Source organism: Tilletiaria anomala (genome assembly GCF_000711695.1).
Source record: "Tilletiaria anomala UBC 951 chromosome Unknown K437scaffold_48, whole genome shotgun sequence".
In the NCBI taxonomy this organism is placed as follows: domain Eukaryota; kingdom Fungi; phylum Basidiomycota; class Exobasidiomycetes; order Georgefischeriales; family Tilletiariaceae; genus Tilletiaria; species Tilletiaria anomala.
In genome coordinates, this window is record NW_013546974.1 from 1 (window position 1) to 14,119 (window position 14,119).

The 14,119-nt window shown below is 55.2% G+C and overlaps 8 protein-coding genes across 8 annotated transcripts; 4 read left to right on the plus strand and 4 right to left on the minus strand.

The window, feature by feature from the left end:
• Positions 1-171, plus strand: K437DRAFT_224727 (uncharacterized protein; the record flags this gene model as incomplete). The annotated part of the gene is made up of 1 exon (XM_013387439.1): positions 1-171. A coding segment is annotated over one exon (171 nt), but the record flags the coding sequence as incomplete, so codon positions are not given.
• Positions 1-667, plus strand: K437DRAFT_129306 (uncharacterized protein). Its single transcript, XM_013387440.1, has one exon. The coding sequence runs from the start codon at positions 282-284 to the stop codon at positions 531-533; it is 252 nt and encodes an 83-aa protein (XP_013242894.1). The 5' UTR covers positions 1-281; the 3' UTR covers positions 534-667.
• Positions 601-1,927, minus strand: K437DRAFT_129309 (urease accessory protein UreG). The gene is made up of 4 exons (XM_013387441.1): positions 1,575-1,927; positions 1,153-1,471; positions 1,004-1,088; positions 601-942 (listed from the first exon to the last, which is right to left on the minus strand). Exons 1-4 carry the CDS (start codon positions 1,886-1,888, stop codon positions 668-670), a joined length of 993 nt encoding a protein of 330 aa, XP_013242895.1. The 5' UTR covers positions 1,889-1,927; the 3' UTR covers positions 601-667.
• Positions 1,928-2,128: 201 nt separating this feature from the next.
• K437DRAFT_256865 (uncharacterized protein) lies at positions 2,129-6,593 on the plus strand. Its single transcript, XM_013387442.1, has 9 exons — positions 2,129-2,367; positions 2,450-2,534; positions 2,618-2,811; positions 2,878-3,630; positions 3,710-4,135; positions 4,202-5,795; positions 5,866-6,015; positions 6,081-6,359; positions 6,415-6,593. The coding sequence occupies exons 1-8, from the start codon at positions 2,296-2,298 to the stop codon at positions 6,146-6,148; spliced, it is 3,342 nt and encodes a 1,113-aa protein (XP_013242896.1). The 5' UTR covers positions 2,129-2,295; the 3' UTR covers positions 6,149-6,359; positions 6,415-6,593.
• K437DRAFT_224754 (Clavaminate synthase-like protein) lies at positions 6,196-7,412 on the minus strand (the record flags this gene model as incomplete). The annotated part of the gene is made up of 5 exons (XM_013387443.1): positions 6,196-6,352; positions 6,415-6,635; positions 6,704-6,802; positions 6,870-6,902; positions 6,969-7,412. 5 exons carry the CDS (start codon positions 7,410-7,412, stop codon positions 6,196-6,198), a joined length of 954 nt encoding a protein of 317 aa, XP_013242897.1.
• A 172-nt stretch (positions 7,413-7,584) lies between these two features.
• On the minus strand, positions 7,585-10,984 carry K437DRAFT_129323 (uncharacterized protein). The gene is made up of 2 exons (XM_013387444.1): positions 8,793-10,984; positions 7,585-8,706 (listed from the first exon to the last, which is right to left on the minus strand). The coding sequence occupies exons 1-2, from the start codon at positions 10,829-10,831 to the stop codon at positions 7,749-7,751; spliced, it is 2,997 nt and encodes a 998-aa protein (XP_013242898.1). The 5' UTR covers positions 10,832-10,984; the 3' UTR covers positions 7,585-7,748.
• Positions 10,985-11,300: 316 nt separating this feature from the next.
• On the plus strand, positions 11,301-12,935 carry K437DRAFT_274436 (DnaJ-domain-containing protein). The gene is made up of 3 exons (XM_013387445.1): positions 11,301-11,541; positions 11,626-11,939; positions 12,022-12,935. The coding sequence occupies exons 1-3, from the start codon at positions 11,423-11,425 to the stop codon at positions 12,819-12,821; spliced, it is 1,233 nt and encodes a 410-aa protein (XP_013242899.1). The 5' UTR covers positions 11,301-11,422; the 3' UTR covers positions 12,822-12,935.
• On the minus strand, positions 12,934-13,903 carry K437DRAFT_224712 (uncharacterized protein; the record flags this gene model as incomplete). The annotated part of the gene is made up of 2 exons (XM_013387446.1): positions 12,934-13,445; positions 13,528-13,903. 2 exons carry the CDS (start codon positions 13,901-13,903, stop codon positions 12,934-12,936), a joined length of 888 nt encoding a protein of 295 aa, XP_013242900.1.
• Between the last annotated feature and the right edge of the window lie 216 nt (positions 13,904-14,119).

Consider the following 14,119-nt stretch of genomic DNA (forward strand, 5'->3'; position numbering starts at 1 on the left):
TCAGGCTTGATCTACGACGAGACCCGCGGTGTCCTCAAGCTCTTCCTCGAGTCCGTCATCCGTGACTCAGTCACTTACACCGAGCACGCCAAGCGCAAGACAGTCACATCGCTCGACGTTGTCTACGCCCTCAAGCGTCAAGGCCGCACCCTCTACGGTTTCGGCGGGTAATTTTACCGCTGCTACCAGTATGCTGTTCAAGGCAGCTATTTGTTCTTCTCTTCTATTACTGTGCAATAGTGTAACAGCAGCCATACTGCAACTATGAGCCTTGGCAAGCCATGGCTCTACATTTTCATCGTCTGTTTGTCTCTACGTGTGCTCTTATTTGCTTGCATTTACCTTTTAACGCATTGGTAGCCTCGTTTTGTACGTTGCCTGCGCGCGATGAGCTGTTTGCGCTTGTCTTTCGCAGCACGACGGCTGCTCGTCGTATTTTGTACGCAGCAGCTGGAGCGTTGGACGAAGTCGCAATCAAAGCAGTAACCCCTACACGGCTACAAGCGTGTCCTTTTCAGGTGGCGGCGTATTAGTTCGACTTGAATACCTCGATGGAGACCGGTGTAAACTGAAGTCCCTCTAGAAATACATTCACGGTCCGAAATGGACAGTGGTCATGTCTACATGCCTTGCATCGGGACGGCCGCACGATTATTCTCTTTCGGGATTATGCTCCCAGCGCCTTGCCGCCCTTGTCTGCGCCTGCGGCGCTTCTAGCCGCCAAGATCATATCTGCGACAGCATCGACACCTTCGTCGTGCTTGACGGACGTAAAGACCGTTGGGCCATTGTCGCGCATCTTATCTGCATCGCGCCGCATGACGTCGAGGGAGGCGCCAACGTACTGGGCAATATCGATCTTGTTGATGACCAGCAGGTCCGATTGCGATATCCCAGGTCCGCCTTTGCGCGGCACCTTGTCGCCACCGGCAACGTCGATGACTGCGATGGTGGAGAGTCAGTGCGGAGCCTTGGACGATACTGACGGGAGACAACAGCTCACCGTACACGTGGAAATCTGCCAGCTCCACGCTGAACGCAGCAGCCAGGTTGTCTCCACCCGACTCGACGAACAGCAGTTGTGTCTCCTGTGAGAGCAAGCATTTAAATTTCAGCGCCGTCACTCGCACTTTTGATTGTGAAGGGACACACAAATTCGGCTTGGAGTTGCTCAAGCGCCTCGAGATTCGCACTGATGTCTTCCTGTACACTCAGAAGAGAAATTGCGTCAGGCTTTCCGACGCCGCCAGTCGCCAGTTTGAGCTTGGCACGCACCCGAATAGCTGCATGTGGACATCCCCCACTCTCGATAGCCCGGATTCTCGAAGTGGGTTGGAGCGCAGAATTGCGGATCAAGAATTCTTGATCTTCACGAGTGAAGATGTCATTCGTGACAACTCCAATGTTGTACTTTTCCCGCAGCTTTCGACAGAGTGCTAGCAGGAGCGCCGTCTTTCCGCTGCCGACGGGCCTGAGTGTTATGATCGCACGGTCGAAACAGAGAGTTGGAGGGACGTTGTCAGCTCGCAATACATTACCAGTAATCGAGGTGGCCCGTCCATCCGCACACCCACCCGCCAATGCCGATGGTGAAAGCCCGCTCATTCCAGTCTCTGTTCGAGTGATCGGGCATGTCACGCTGGTGAAACTTCCCTGGGTGGTCCATGACATCGTGCGTGTGCCCATGCTCATTCGCTGCACCCGACTGCGCATGCGTATGGGAGTGACCGGATTGAGCATCGTGTGAATGAGCATGACCCAACGCGGTGCCCTCCTTGTTGACGTCCGAAGCGAGTTTGAAGTCGCATACCTGCGAGCTACCCTGCGTGGCCGCCATTTCTACAGTCCAGTCGAGAAAGGGCTGGATATTTTCGCTTGCCAAGTCCATGCGTCTGAACTTGCAGATCCAGGCACATGGGAGGTGATAATGTCAAAAGAGTTATTGACACCGCGTGCAAGTCAAGTCACAGTCAAGCAGGTAAAGCGGTCAAGCCCTGGTGTGACTAGTTCGGCTGCAGTGGGGCACTTGGCGGAACCACAGCAGAGGAGAGCAAGAGACAGTTTCCGAAGGCATGCGCAACCTCATCATTCAAGTGGACAAATGGCTTCTACCTTCGACCCCGAGCGGCTGGAATCAGTGGACCTCTTGCATGCAGATGCAACAGATGAGAACATAGGATCACAGAGTCTGGTCTGCTAGGCAAGACGGGCAGACTTTGCGAGGCACCGCTTGACTCGCGACCCGATTTTGCGGACGTGCTCTCGGAGGGTGAAAGTGTGACAAGCACCGTAACCATGGCTGCGGCGCCGAACTTGGATTCTTGGAAGCAGCGTGCAACGGAGGGCGTCTTCAAGGTCACCTTGGACGTGAGATTTTTGTCAGAGCTACATATTATCGCGGAAGGATCGTGCTCACATCAGTCCTCTGCAAACTCGTACCCGTTGACAGCGCAACAAGGCTGAGGACACAGCGTGGGACCTCATTTACCTCAAGGACGTTGCGGAAGAGCTGAGCCAGGAGAATGCCGGCCAAGGTGCGTGCCACAAAGGAAACACATTTCGCATTTCACTGCGTTCGCTTTCTTACAACACACCTGAAACATGCTCCCCTGAACAGCTCCCATAGCTTCACCGGACATCGCGGATCGACTCCTGATCGCGAGGCTGCAGCTCGATCCGGACGGCGAGAATGTAACCGACGACGCGGACAAGCTTACTGCGTTAGCCAGTCTCGACAAGGAAGAGACATGCTGGGACTACCTCATTCGAGCATGGAGGCGGTGTAAGCAAGAAGAGCTCTCATTGAAAAAGGTAGGTTACTTTGTTCGCGAATGAAACACATGCCGACTCACAGCTGCCCTGCTATTTGTGACACAGACGCTGCCGAATGCGCTTGCACCAGCTCAGGCCGTTCTCGATGAACTTCGCGGGCTCATCGTTTCCTACCTCGGTCTGCTCATCCAGACACCCGACATGTTTCCTTGCAATACGAAACCGAATGGCAAGGCGATCAACGCACTATGTCTTCTCCCTTCCATCGTCAAGACTTCCTCTTTTGTTTCTATGGGTGCCTTTCCTTCCACCAGCTCATCACAGTCGGCATTGCTCAAAAATGAATGGGCTTCCGTAGAGCCTCACGAGACGCCTTTCTTGCTTGCCGACTTGGCCAATCGCTTTAGCGAAGGCGACGACTTTTCCGAACTGCAAGATATCCTGGGCCCGACACTTCAAGAGATTAGCAGGCGTATCTTAGAAGGTGAGGAGGTCGCGCCATCAAGCTCGCGTGGGCCTCCTACACCAGGCGGAACTGGCGGCAGCGCCGCCCCGCCTCCGGCTCTCGCAGGACGAGGCCAACTCTCCCCGCAAGCGCTAGCGCAGGCAGCGCAGACTGGCAACATACAAGCCGTGCTAGCGCACCTGCTCGGCCAGCGCGGTGCTGCTAGGATGCCGGGTGCAAACACAGCCGGAGCACAGGATGCGATGGACGTAGACGAGGGGGATGATGCTTTTACAGATATCCCTGGCGCACTGCGCAAGACCAAGGAAGGCCCGAATATCACTGGTCTGGAATGGCGGCCTTACCTGACAGCACTTGTGGAGGCAGCGGGCAATAAACGAATCGCTGAATTTGTGAGCGTCTGCACTCCACCTTCAAGAACTACTGCGACTGCTACTGACCAAGCCCGTGTTGCCCGTTCTTTACATCCAGATGACCAAACTGAACTCATTCGACCCTGAAGGCGTCAAAACGCCGCAGCTAGAGCGCAAGTCTCTGCTCGGGCCAATCCTGCGGCTGTCGGTGTTTCCTGATGCATACCCTTCCATCACGGAGCAATTTTTCAGCAACGCCAAGAGCAGGAACCGCGCGGACATTGAGATGAATGCCAACTCGCTGCGATCTACGATGGAAATCGTGCAGAGCTCGAACTTCCGGATATGCAACTCGATCGTGCGGAGCGGGCCGATGGCGAGGGAGGAGATGCTGCGTTACTGGGGGCGCGCTTGCGACTTGAATGCCAAGCGGGCAGGGATGCGGGTGAAAGCGAGCGCCGTCTCGACCGACGCGTTCATGGTCAACCTCTTCGAGCTGACCCTGCGCTTTGCGGAGCCCTTTATGGACGCGAGCTATTCGAAGGTGAGCGAGCAAGAGCAGCTCCGGGGTGTATGGAGTTTGAGCTGAAGAAAAATTCCCTGCATCCAGATTGATCGAATAGACATGGAGTACTTCCGCCATCAGAAACGCTTTGACGCAGCAAACCTTACGCGCCTCAACGCCTCTGAACCCGAGGCCGCCAAGTGGGTGTCTGATGCGGGCACAGCCGCCTCAGCGCCCAACTTCATCACCGAAACCTTCTACCTGGCAACCCGGCTGTGCACGTTGGGGCCGGTCAAAGTGATTCGCAACTACCAGGAGCTGGAGAAGGACATGCGGCGCATGAAGAAGCGTGCCGACGAGTACGAGGGCGATCGAGAGCAGTGGGCGAGCACTCCGCAAGCCCCGCAATACGAGGCCTTCATCAAACGTACACGCGAAGCGGTCGATCGCATGCAATCGACGCTCATCGCGTACAACGTTCAGCTACTCGACCCAGCTTTCGTCACCAGAATGGTAAGCTTCACGAGCCTGGTGATGACTTGGCTTATCCGCGTCGCAGACCCACGACGCGCGCATCCACGCAAGATGGTCGAGCTTCCGCTTCCGGACCAAGCTGCAGTGGAATTCACCATGCTGCCAGAGCACATATTTGAAGATGTCTGCGAGTTCCTACTATTCATCGCAAAGTACCGGCCGCAGAGCTTGACCGAACCGGCGAAGAACGACCTCGTGTCGTTTTGCACCACATTCCTGCTTTCCAGCGCGTACATCAAGAACCCCTTTTTGAAGGCCAAGCTTGCCGAGATTCTCTATTACAACCTATGGGAGTATGGCAATGCACGGCAGGGCATTCTTGGCGACACGATCAACATCCACCCGCTCGCGTTGTGCGGCCTCGTGCCTGCACTCATGTCATTTTGGGTCGAGGCTGAGTCGACGGGGTCTCACACGCAATTCTACGACAAGTTCAACATCCGTGCTCACCTCTGCAAAGTCTTCGAGACGATCTGGACCACTCCGCAGCACAAGCAGCGCGTCCAGGAAGAGTCCAAAAAGGCGCGATTCGTCACATTCATCAATCGCATGATGAATGACGTCACTTTCTTGCTCGATGACGCGCTGGAGAAGCTGCAAGAGCTGCACAATAAACAGCAGCTGATGGACAATCCGGCCGAATGGGCTGCTCTCACTGGCGAACAGCAACAGGAGCATTCGAGCCATATGCGAGGTGTCGAAGAGCAGGTGGGGTGGATGCTGCAATACGGCCACCAATTCCTCAACATGCTCATCAAGTTTACTGAGGAGACAAAAGACGCCTTCATGGAGCCAGAGATTGTGGACAGGTTGGCTGCCATGCTCGACTTCAATCTAGACGTCTTGGTCGGTCCTAGATGCCAGGAACTCAAGGTTAAAGAGCCAAAGAAGGTCGGCTTCAACCCGAGGCATCTGCTGCAGCAGATCCTCTCGGTCTATCTCAACCTTGCTGCTCGCAAAGAGTTCATCAAGGCAATCGCCAAGGACGGGAGAAGCTACAAGAAGGAGATATTCGTGAAAGCAGCATCAATCGCATCCAGACATATGCTCAAAAGTCCAGCGGAGATCGAAGCGCTAGGGGGGCTCATAGAGCACGTCGAGGAGACAAAGGGCAAGGAAGAGGAGGAGGAGGAGGACCTTGGCGAGATTCCAGATGAGTATACTGGTGAGTAGAGCCTGCGAGCCTTTTGAGATGCTTCTATGACGTCACTGACTATTGTTGGATACCTGCGCAGACCCGCTCATGGCGACTCTGATGAAGGATCCCGTACGCCTGCCTTCATCAAAGGCGATCCTAGACCGTGCCACAATCAAAGCGCACTTGCTCAGCGATGCATCTGACCCCTTCAATCGCATGCCTCTGAAGATTGAGGATGTATTGCCCGGTGAGTCTGCTCAAGTGGGTTTGACCCCTGCAGGGCTTCCCTGACACTATTGTTATCCTTCTCAGCCGATGACCTGCGCGCAGAGATTGAGGCCTTCGTTGCAGCGCGTCGGAAGAACAAAACAGCTTCATGATGCAAGGCGTCCGGTGCAGCTGATCACGTATTCTCAACAAAGTTTATTCAATACGTTGCAGCAAGTCGCGCTTGGAGATATTCCCCGCCTGTGATGCCTTCCTTGTGCAGCAAACTGGCAAACTTCGTCTTGTCTATTTCACTGCGCCAGTCCTCTTTGAGAGGTTCTAAACGAGCATTCTCATCTGGTTGGCAGAAATAGGCGCTACGATTCGAATCCATTGAGCATGGAGGGTGTTCGAAGAAGGGTTTCTGAATGAGACTCACATCGAGTACCGTGAGCTGGTTTGGCTTTCATTCTGCGGCATTGCGACGCGATGCTGCGTCGACTTGAATCTGGACGCAGACCAGAACTCCATTGCATCCGCGACGTTCACCACGATGCAGCCGGGCTTTGGAGGTACATCAATCCAGTGACCACCGTGACCGTTTGTTAGGTCCACCTGAAGTCCACCCACGTCTTTCTGGAAAAGGAGGGTGCACGAACCCTGCGGGTAATAGGGGGCGGTCAGAGCTTGCTCATGTTTCCGGTACAGCAATGACAGTGGGGTCGCACGTAGTCTGAATGAGATCCCGCCCGTATCGAACCGTTCGAATCTGGCGATGTGACCGGTGCCGGTGGATAGTGGATCAGACGTAAGCGATCGAGCTCGGCCTGCATTCCAAAATTGTATTTGTCAGCCTTGGGCAATGACGTTAGAATGAAGAACGAGGAGACACACATGATGGTGCGGGGCAAAGTAGTCGTGCGACAGCTGCGATGGCATTCGGCAGTACGATCAATCTTCTTGCTGGTACGATGGCAATACCTAGCAGCTCACTCCAAGGGCCAGCGCAAAGCCTTCCAGGACACGGAGCGACACCAAGCGACAGCTTTCAAAAAATAAACCAAGTTCGTCTGCCTGCGACTGCAACGAAGATGGCAGAGGCTGCTGTGGTTGTCCTGATGCGAATTTCTTGACGTAAAATGACTCTTTCAAGTCTCCAGCTGTGTTCTTGGTAGGGTCAAGCTTTTCATGCATCAATGCCGTGTAGCCAGAATTATTTATCCGGTCTTGCGTCCTTAGCTTTTCTTCCATCGCTTCAGGTGACCTGTCTGAGAAGAGCGCATCGGTCATCTCGAACGCTTTCGATACTTGATCAGTGCTGATGCCGTGATCTGTGAGGTAGAAAAAGCCGGTCTCTTGGGATGCTTCCCGAATACAGCTGCCTAGCGCGTCTCGGTCAGCACGGAGAGAGATGACCGGTAATTGCTGTAAAGGCATGCAACTCATTGTGAGATATGAAACGATCCTTATGAGTGAATAGTTCGTAGCCGACAACCACGTTCAAGTGATCAGGCTCTCTTCGACGGGCGACTTTACGTTCTTGCGAGGTTTACTCGACTTGTAACCAGGGTGGCGGTGTGTTCGGTGGGTGATAACTGATAAGGGGCGCATGACCATCATCTCGACCATTGGAGACGATGAAAACAGATGTGACTATGAGATTCACTGTGAGCATAGAGGATGACGAGATGACTCACGAAAAGTGAGCTCATCGTTGAGGTATATGCATACAGTGGTCTGACTCTACGGCAATAGGCTATGTATGCTACAAAATCATCGCTCGGTGGCCAATGCCACTACAATCGCAACATCGTCTACCTTGCCTCCTGGATAATGGATACCATATCGCTCCGCCTCCCGCTCGAATGGGCTCCGCTTCGTTTGGCTGAACTGGCACATTTTGCAGTATTCGACCAGGTTGTGCGCGAACAACTGCACAAAGCTGCGCTCTTCTGCGAGTGGATCGCTCGAAGTCGTAGCGTCCACATTGGTAGGATCGAGATGTCTCATCGTTGAAGAGGCAGCTGCGCCTTTTGGCGACGCCGACAATGTAGAGGAGTTGCGCCGCGCATTCCACGCCGAATGGTGCTTCTCGCGTATGAAACGCATCAGCTGCACAATTTCTGCAGTGTGCACATTGTCCCACAGTCCATCCGTGCCCGCGAGAACAATATCACCGTCTCGCAGCTTGCAATCCCAGAGCGCTGCGTCTCGCGGCGTATTGGCGATGCTGCCTTCTTGTGTCATCGATGCTGGCAATTTGGCAAGCTGATAGGGTGTATTGAAACCGTACTGCAAAGGGGTCGACGCAAAATAGACGTCCTCCTGAGGCCGTGGCGCTGACCTTGATGTCTTTGGTTGCACAACGTGGGGTTGCATTTCGTCCCGTATTGTACGCAAGGTGTCTTTGCCCCCAGGGTTGGCCCCGCTTACGGTCGCATTCCATCCTTGCCGCAGGATGATGAAGCCACTGTCGCCTAGATTGGCGCTGCGAAGGACACCTTTGCTCGAGTCAAGCGTGATAACACAGGCAGTCGCACTGCCCGCAATGACGAGCGGCTCCTTCTGAACAGCATCGTACGCATGTGACAGCAATGCTTGCGGTAGACCAGGGTGATGCGATGGATCAGGCGCTGGTCCTTTGGATGGATCGAGCTCATCGTTGCTCAACCGCTCCGGGCACGCCCTGAATTTCGCAGCCTGCTGCGTCACGTGGTACATCAGCGCCTGACTGACGAGACGAGCAAGCATTACCATAGCATGGGTCAAGTGTGAGCTCGAGCATTTCGAACCGCTGATCAGAATGCCTCAACTCACGAAAAGAGGGAGGGGTCGACACCGTTCTCTGTCCACCCTCCGACGCCGTCAGCAACGCCAATGACGACGTCCCCTTCCTCGTCTCCCATCGGATCGCCACTTGCTTTGCTCATGTCAGCGCAAGCGATGGCATCCTCGCCAGCTTCGCCGCCCTGTAGAAGCTCATCTCGCCAACGTCCGATCTCCGTGTCGGCCATAAAGCCGATCTGCTTTGCCAAAGTTGCATATCGCATCGCTTTAGAGCTACCACTTGCCTCTGCAGACAAGCCTTCCGCCTGCTGCTGCTGCTCTCCTTCGGGATCGCGCGGCTTACCAGCAAATGCGTAGCCTGTGACAAAGTGGTAAGGCTGCTTTGAGAAAAGCCTCGCGGAAGTGGACAGCGATCGCGTCCCGGGCGGTTGGCCGAATACCGTAAGCGTGCCGTAAGGTTGACGGCCAGTTCCTTTTGTTTGGAAGGCTCCTTGCCACCTTGCTTCACTGGCAAGGGTTTGCTCAAAAGCAGTCGCGGCTTTGATAGCCTCTTGTGCGCCAATTCGCAAGCTTCGGACAAACTTTACATTCAACCCACTCTTCGCGAGCGTCTCCTGAGCCTCCTGCGCCTTGTTTCCCTTGAATCTTGCGATGAGCGGCAAGCTCTTGTGCTTAAGGCCAAACTGCTCGAAGGCGTCGATGATCCCCAGCGCGACCTGGTCGCTCTTCGTGATGCCCCCAAAGATGTTCACGAGGACAGCCTTGACGCTCGGGTCCTGGGAGATGATGCGGATAGCCGCGCGTGCATTCTCGCGCGTTGCACTTCCGCCGCCGTCGAAGAAGTTGGACGGGTGTCCTCCCTCGGCAATCACTCCGTCGAGCGTGCCCATACCCATGCCTGCGCCGTAGCCAAAGAGGGCAATGTTGCCGTTCTGGTGCTTTCGGTAGATCAGCCCTTCCAACGCGGCCTCGGCTTCAAGTGCAGAGAGATCGTGCAAGACTGCGCTGGTTGCATCCGCAATCTGACCTGGCCGCGTTTGAGCCTCTGGAGCTCGCATTCCAGCCTTGTAGCCGATCTCTGGGCGTGCGCGCAGCGCTGTGAGCAACTTTTGCCGGCCAGCTTTGCCTGTTGTATAATCGTCAAATGTAAGATTTTGAGAGTGCACGTGAACCTTGCTGCCATCTTGGCTTAGCTCGATCTCGAGAGTGAATCTCTCTCCATCTGCCTTCCAGTAGAGCACGAAGAGGTCCTCCAGGAACGACTGCAGCAGAACTTTGCACTGAGCACCAAAGTGCTCGCCCAGTGCAAGGTCTCTCTCCAGATTGGCCAAGGATTCGCTAGCGCCTTGTTTGGCTGTGGCCCGCAAAATATCTTCCGCCGCTGGATCGCACCTCTCTTCGATTGCTCCCATCGGCTTGATTCGGCCAACATCAATGCAGGTGAGGCTGGTAAGCTCGGGAAAGCTGCGGCGCGCACTAGCAACCGGTATACTTGCTGGCAATGTCGACACCGTCAGCGTTGGACCGTAGTGCATCCCGGGCCGCGAGGGATGCGGGTGGCCTTTTCTGTCGGCGAGAAGAAGAACCTGCAAGCGAAGCGCCGCAGATGACGGCGCAGGTGCCACAATCACCTTGCCAGCCTTCTTGAGCGCAAATGGAGGCATGCTGGACATGAAGATGTTGTGCGAACCAAGGACCTTTTTTGCGATATGCTTGGCCATTTTCTCTCCTTTCGTATGGTGGACAGTGCCTTTGAGCCCGGCGTCGAACGACGGCTCGCCTGCTCTAAGCGGTGTGGTGACGAAGCGACCATCTTGCGGATGTGCGTCTTGAATGTCAGCGATGAGTGTTGCCTGCTGCCCTGGGAGAGAGTTTGCAATGGATGCTGCATCCGATGGACTGCTTGCGAGGGTCGGCGGAGCGACGCTGGCAATGTGCTCGCTAAGGAGAGATAGCTCCTGCGAAGGAAGCAGATGAAACTGCCGCTGCTGCCTTTTGAGAAATGCTCCAATGATGATCGGTGCTCGCCGCCCCGAGTGACCCAGGAGAGACATTCTGTTCAACGACATAGCTTGCTCGCGTCGATATGCTCCGCTCAGAGTGCAGCACGGGCAGCTTTGCACGAATGGGTTTGTCGTTTGGGCTCGGCGCCTCCACTTAGGGTAGGCCTGGCAGGGAGCGCAACGAATATTTGGAGCTGCTGAGGACCTCTTCGCGGCCGAGTTCTCAGACAATCAATGCCCAAGCGCATGACTCTTGTGCAGATCTTTGATCATGCTGCGTGCCATCATCATCCATAGTTGTGACGCGTGTCGTTTCCCGAGTCAGTTTACAAGTCGCGAGTCCGAGACGTTGCGTGGCGAGCCATCATGGAATTAAAGCCCGGCAGGATTGCCGACGAGAAATAGGGTTGAAAGGAACCTGCGCACGGCAGTGCACGCGACGCGTTCACACAGGAAAGAGAGAGGAACGCGTTGAAGACCAACCGGGCCAGCACGTCACCTTGTGCAATCGCACTCAACATTCGAAGTCATACGCCAGCGTACTTCCCGACCTTTGAACTTTTGGTAACACTGAAAGGGCATGGAACCCAGAAATTGCGCTTTGTCGTTTGAGAAACTTGCTGAAATCAGGCCACTGCGATCGGAAACTCAGTCGAGATGAATGACCAGGCGGATCCCGCTCTTCAGTTCTTTCCGGATGGCAAGGTCGACTTGTACGGTGTTCTCGGCGTCGCTGCGGGCGCTTCGGCAGAAGAGCTTAAGAAAGCATACAGAAAGTGAGCCTGAAGAAGGAATGAAATGATCTCATGTTCTCTTTGCTGACATTTGCGTTGGTTCATCCACTCTCGACATGACGCTAGGCTAGCCCTACGTTTTCACCCGGACAAGGTGCTCTCCCTTTCGTCCTCCAGCAATGCTGCTGCTTCCTCCTCGAACAGTGCGCCGACGACGGCCGAGGAAGCATCTAGAAAATTTCAGCAGCTCGGATTCGCATATGCCGTCTTGTCCAGTCCGGCCCGTCGCTCTCGGTACGACCAGACGGGCAGGACAGACGAGAGCCTCTTTGCTGGCATGGGCGATGACGGGGCCTTTGACTGGAACGAGTACTTCAAGGAGATGTGGACCGGGCAAGTTTCTGGAAAGGCACTTGAAGAGTTCAAGAAGAAATACCAAGGTATGTATGGCCTTGGCGATGCCATTACCTATGGTCTTAAGGATGAAGACTTGGCACTAACAACTCTTACACTGGCCCTCAGGCTCGGACGAAGAAAAAGCCGACTTGTACTCTGCCTATAACGATGCAGCTGGCTCACTGGAAGCAATTTTCACGCTCGTACCATGCTCCGAGATCCTTTCGGACGAGGAGCGCTTCGTCAAGCTAGTCGAGGCAGCCATCAACGTGGGCGAACTGAAACGCCTGCCGAGTTGGGATGCGGAGGTGAAGGACAAGAAGAAGCGGAGAGCGCTGCGCGAGAAGGCTAGGAAGGAGGCTAGCGAAGCTGAGCGGTATGCGAGGGAGCTGGGCGTATGGGACGACTTGTTCGGCAAGGGCGCCAAGGGCGGAGCGAATGGTAAAGGCGCCAAAGTCTCAGATGCGGATGCAGACGAGGATGAAGAGGGCGAGAGAGAAGGGCATGAAGAGGGCGACGAGGATGGTGAGCAAGCTTCAAACCCGAAGACAAATTTGAAGGGCAAGAACAAGGCGAAAAGCAAAGGCAAGAATGCTAGTAGCCAAGCAAATGGCGCAGCTGAAGGAGACGACGGCATTGCAGGCCTAGCTGCGCTCATTCGCAACCGACAGGCATCGCGCCAGAATGGTCTGGACAACTTAATCGCCCGAATGGAAGCAGATGTGGCGCAAGGGAAGTCCGGCAAGCGTGGCAACAAGAAAGCGAGTTCGGACAGCGCAAAAGGGAGCAATAATGCGTTACCGACGGATAAGGAGTTCGAGGCGCTGCAAAGCAAGATGTTTGGCAATAAGAACGGAAGCGAGGGCTCGAGTGGCCAGAAGAGAAAAGCGGCAGGCTCATCTGGCAGCAAGAAGAGGAGCAAATAGCAGCCGTTTCAGCGATCGAGCACTCAGGCTTGGAGACGAGGGACAAAGTTAAATTACAACTGCATATCTAGTTAGCCATTCTTGTACAAATACACACATTCATCATTCGTCCTCAGTTGAGATCGAGATCGAATGCATCAGCCTCCTCAGCCTCCTGCATTGCCCTTGCTTCCTCGGCGCGCCGCTTCGCCTCCTCGAGCATTTCCTCTGTCGGCAAGCCAGCCAACGCTGTCGCCGCACCCTCCTCACTGCCCTCGCCAGCTTGCGGCCCAAGCGCGGTCGCAGCAGGTACAGGCGCGAATGTCACGCCCTGTCCGACGGCCAGCGCGCCCAGTGTACCACGTCTCATCATTCCTTCGTCGGGGAACGGAAGCTTTTCGGGCATGCCAGGCATCTTGGGGTCATAGAATGCCATGGGTGGACGTTTCTCGCTGCCTGTCCCTTCCTTTGCGACGTTCGGCTTTGTCTCCTTGCCTTCAACGCCCTGGTGTGCTTTCGTGTCCGCTTCGGCTTCGTTTTCAGTGCTCAGAGCCATTTGCGTCGGCAGTTTGAAGCCTGGCGGCGCGGATGTGATGGATGATAATCGGCTTGCATAGGACAGCACGTCTTCAAAGGATAGTGGGTCTATGGATGATGCATGCATCAGTCACCCTTGTCAGCAGCGCGTCCCTATTTCGTGCAGCACGTGCTACAGATGCATACGTACGCTTCTCTGCTTTGTTGACCGCCCTGGTCTTCATCTCGCTGTTCTTGACGATCCAGTCCAGTTCGCCCTTGATCCTCGCCAGTTCACCTATCGCAGCTTTCGTCCTCTCCTCGCGGAGCCGCAGCCCGTCTCGTAGCGCTTCGATGCGCGCAGCGTTCGCAGCATGCTGTCGCGCAAGCCGCAAGTGTCCTTGAGCCTGTACGTCGAGTGAAGCGAGCGAGCGGAGCGTCTGTACCACGATCACTGGGGGGGTGTTGTAGCCGCTCTCTGACGGTGCTGAGGTGTGCTGCTTGTTTCCAGCCGCCGCCGCACCAAGACTGCTCAACCCGGCAATAGAGGCGATGCTGCTGGTGGATAGAGGCTGCTGATGCAGCATCTCGAGACGTGATAATAGCGTCTCTGTCAGGCTCGCAAAGTGGTCGAGATCGGACTGCAGCAACGATCGCATGGGAACGTCCTCCAAGTCGTGTCCATGTGGACCGCCTGGATGTCTAGCAGGGGCGTTTGGAGCATTCATCTTGGGCGCTCCACCACAAATGCATACACTATGGGCTTTGGATGCGAAGCGATTCCCGCATGAAGGGGAAGGTTG

Coding starts and splice junctions, on each gene's coding strand:
- K437DRAFT_129306 (XM_013387440.1), top strand. CDS start 282: ATGGCTCTACATTTTCATCGTCTGTTTGTCTCTACGTGTGCTCTTATT.
- K437DRAFT_129309 (XM_013387441.1), bottom strand. CDS start 1,888: ATGGACTTGGCAAGCGAAAATATCCAGCCCTTTCTCGACTGGACTGTA. Junction 1,472..1,574: donor TTCACCATCGGCATTGGCGG/GTGGGTGTGCGG, acceptor CATAACACTCAG/GCCCGTCGGCAGCGGAAAGA. Junction 1,089..1,152: donor AGCAACTCCAAGCCGAATTT/GTGTGTCCCTTC, acceptor TTGCTCTCACAG/GAGACACAACTGCTGTTCGT.
- K437DRAFT_256865 (XM_013387442.1), top strand. CDS start 2,296: ATGGCTGCGGCGCCGAACTTGGATTCTTGGAAGCAGCGTGCAACGGAG. Junction 3,631..3,709: donor ATAAACGAATCGCTGAATTT/GTGAGCGTCTGC, acceptor CTTTACATCCAG/ATGACCAAACTGAACTCATT. Junction 6,016..6,080: donor GATTGAGGATGTATTGCCCG/GTGAGTCTGCTC, acceptor TATCCTTCTCAG/CCGATGACCTGCGCGCAGAG.
- K437DRAFT_129323 (XM_013387444.1), bottom strand. CDS start 10,831: ATGTCGTTGAACAGAATGTCTCTCCTGGGTCACTCGGGGCGGCGAGCA. Junction 8,707..8,792: donor GTCGACCCCTCCCTCTTTTC/GTGAGTTGAGGC, acceptor TCGTCTCGTCAG/TCAGGCGCTGATGTACCACG.
- K437DRAFT_274436 (XM_013387445.1), top strand. CDS start 11,423: ATGAATGACCAGGCGGATCCCGCTCTTCAGTTCTTTCCGGATGGCAAG. Junction 11,542..11,625: donor CTTAAGAAAGCATACAGAAA/GTGAGCCTGAAG, acceptor ACATGACGCTAG/GCTAGCCCTACGTTTTCACC. Junction 11,940..12,021: donor GTTCAAGAAGAAATACCAAG/GTATGTATGGCC, acceptor ACTGGCCCTCAG/GCTCGGACGAAGAAAAAGCC.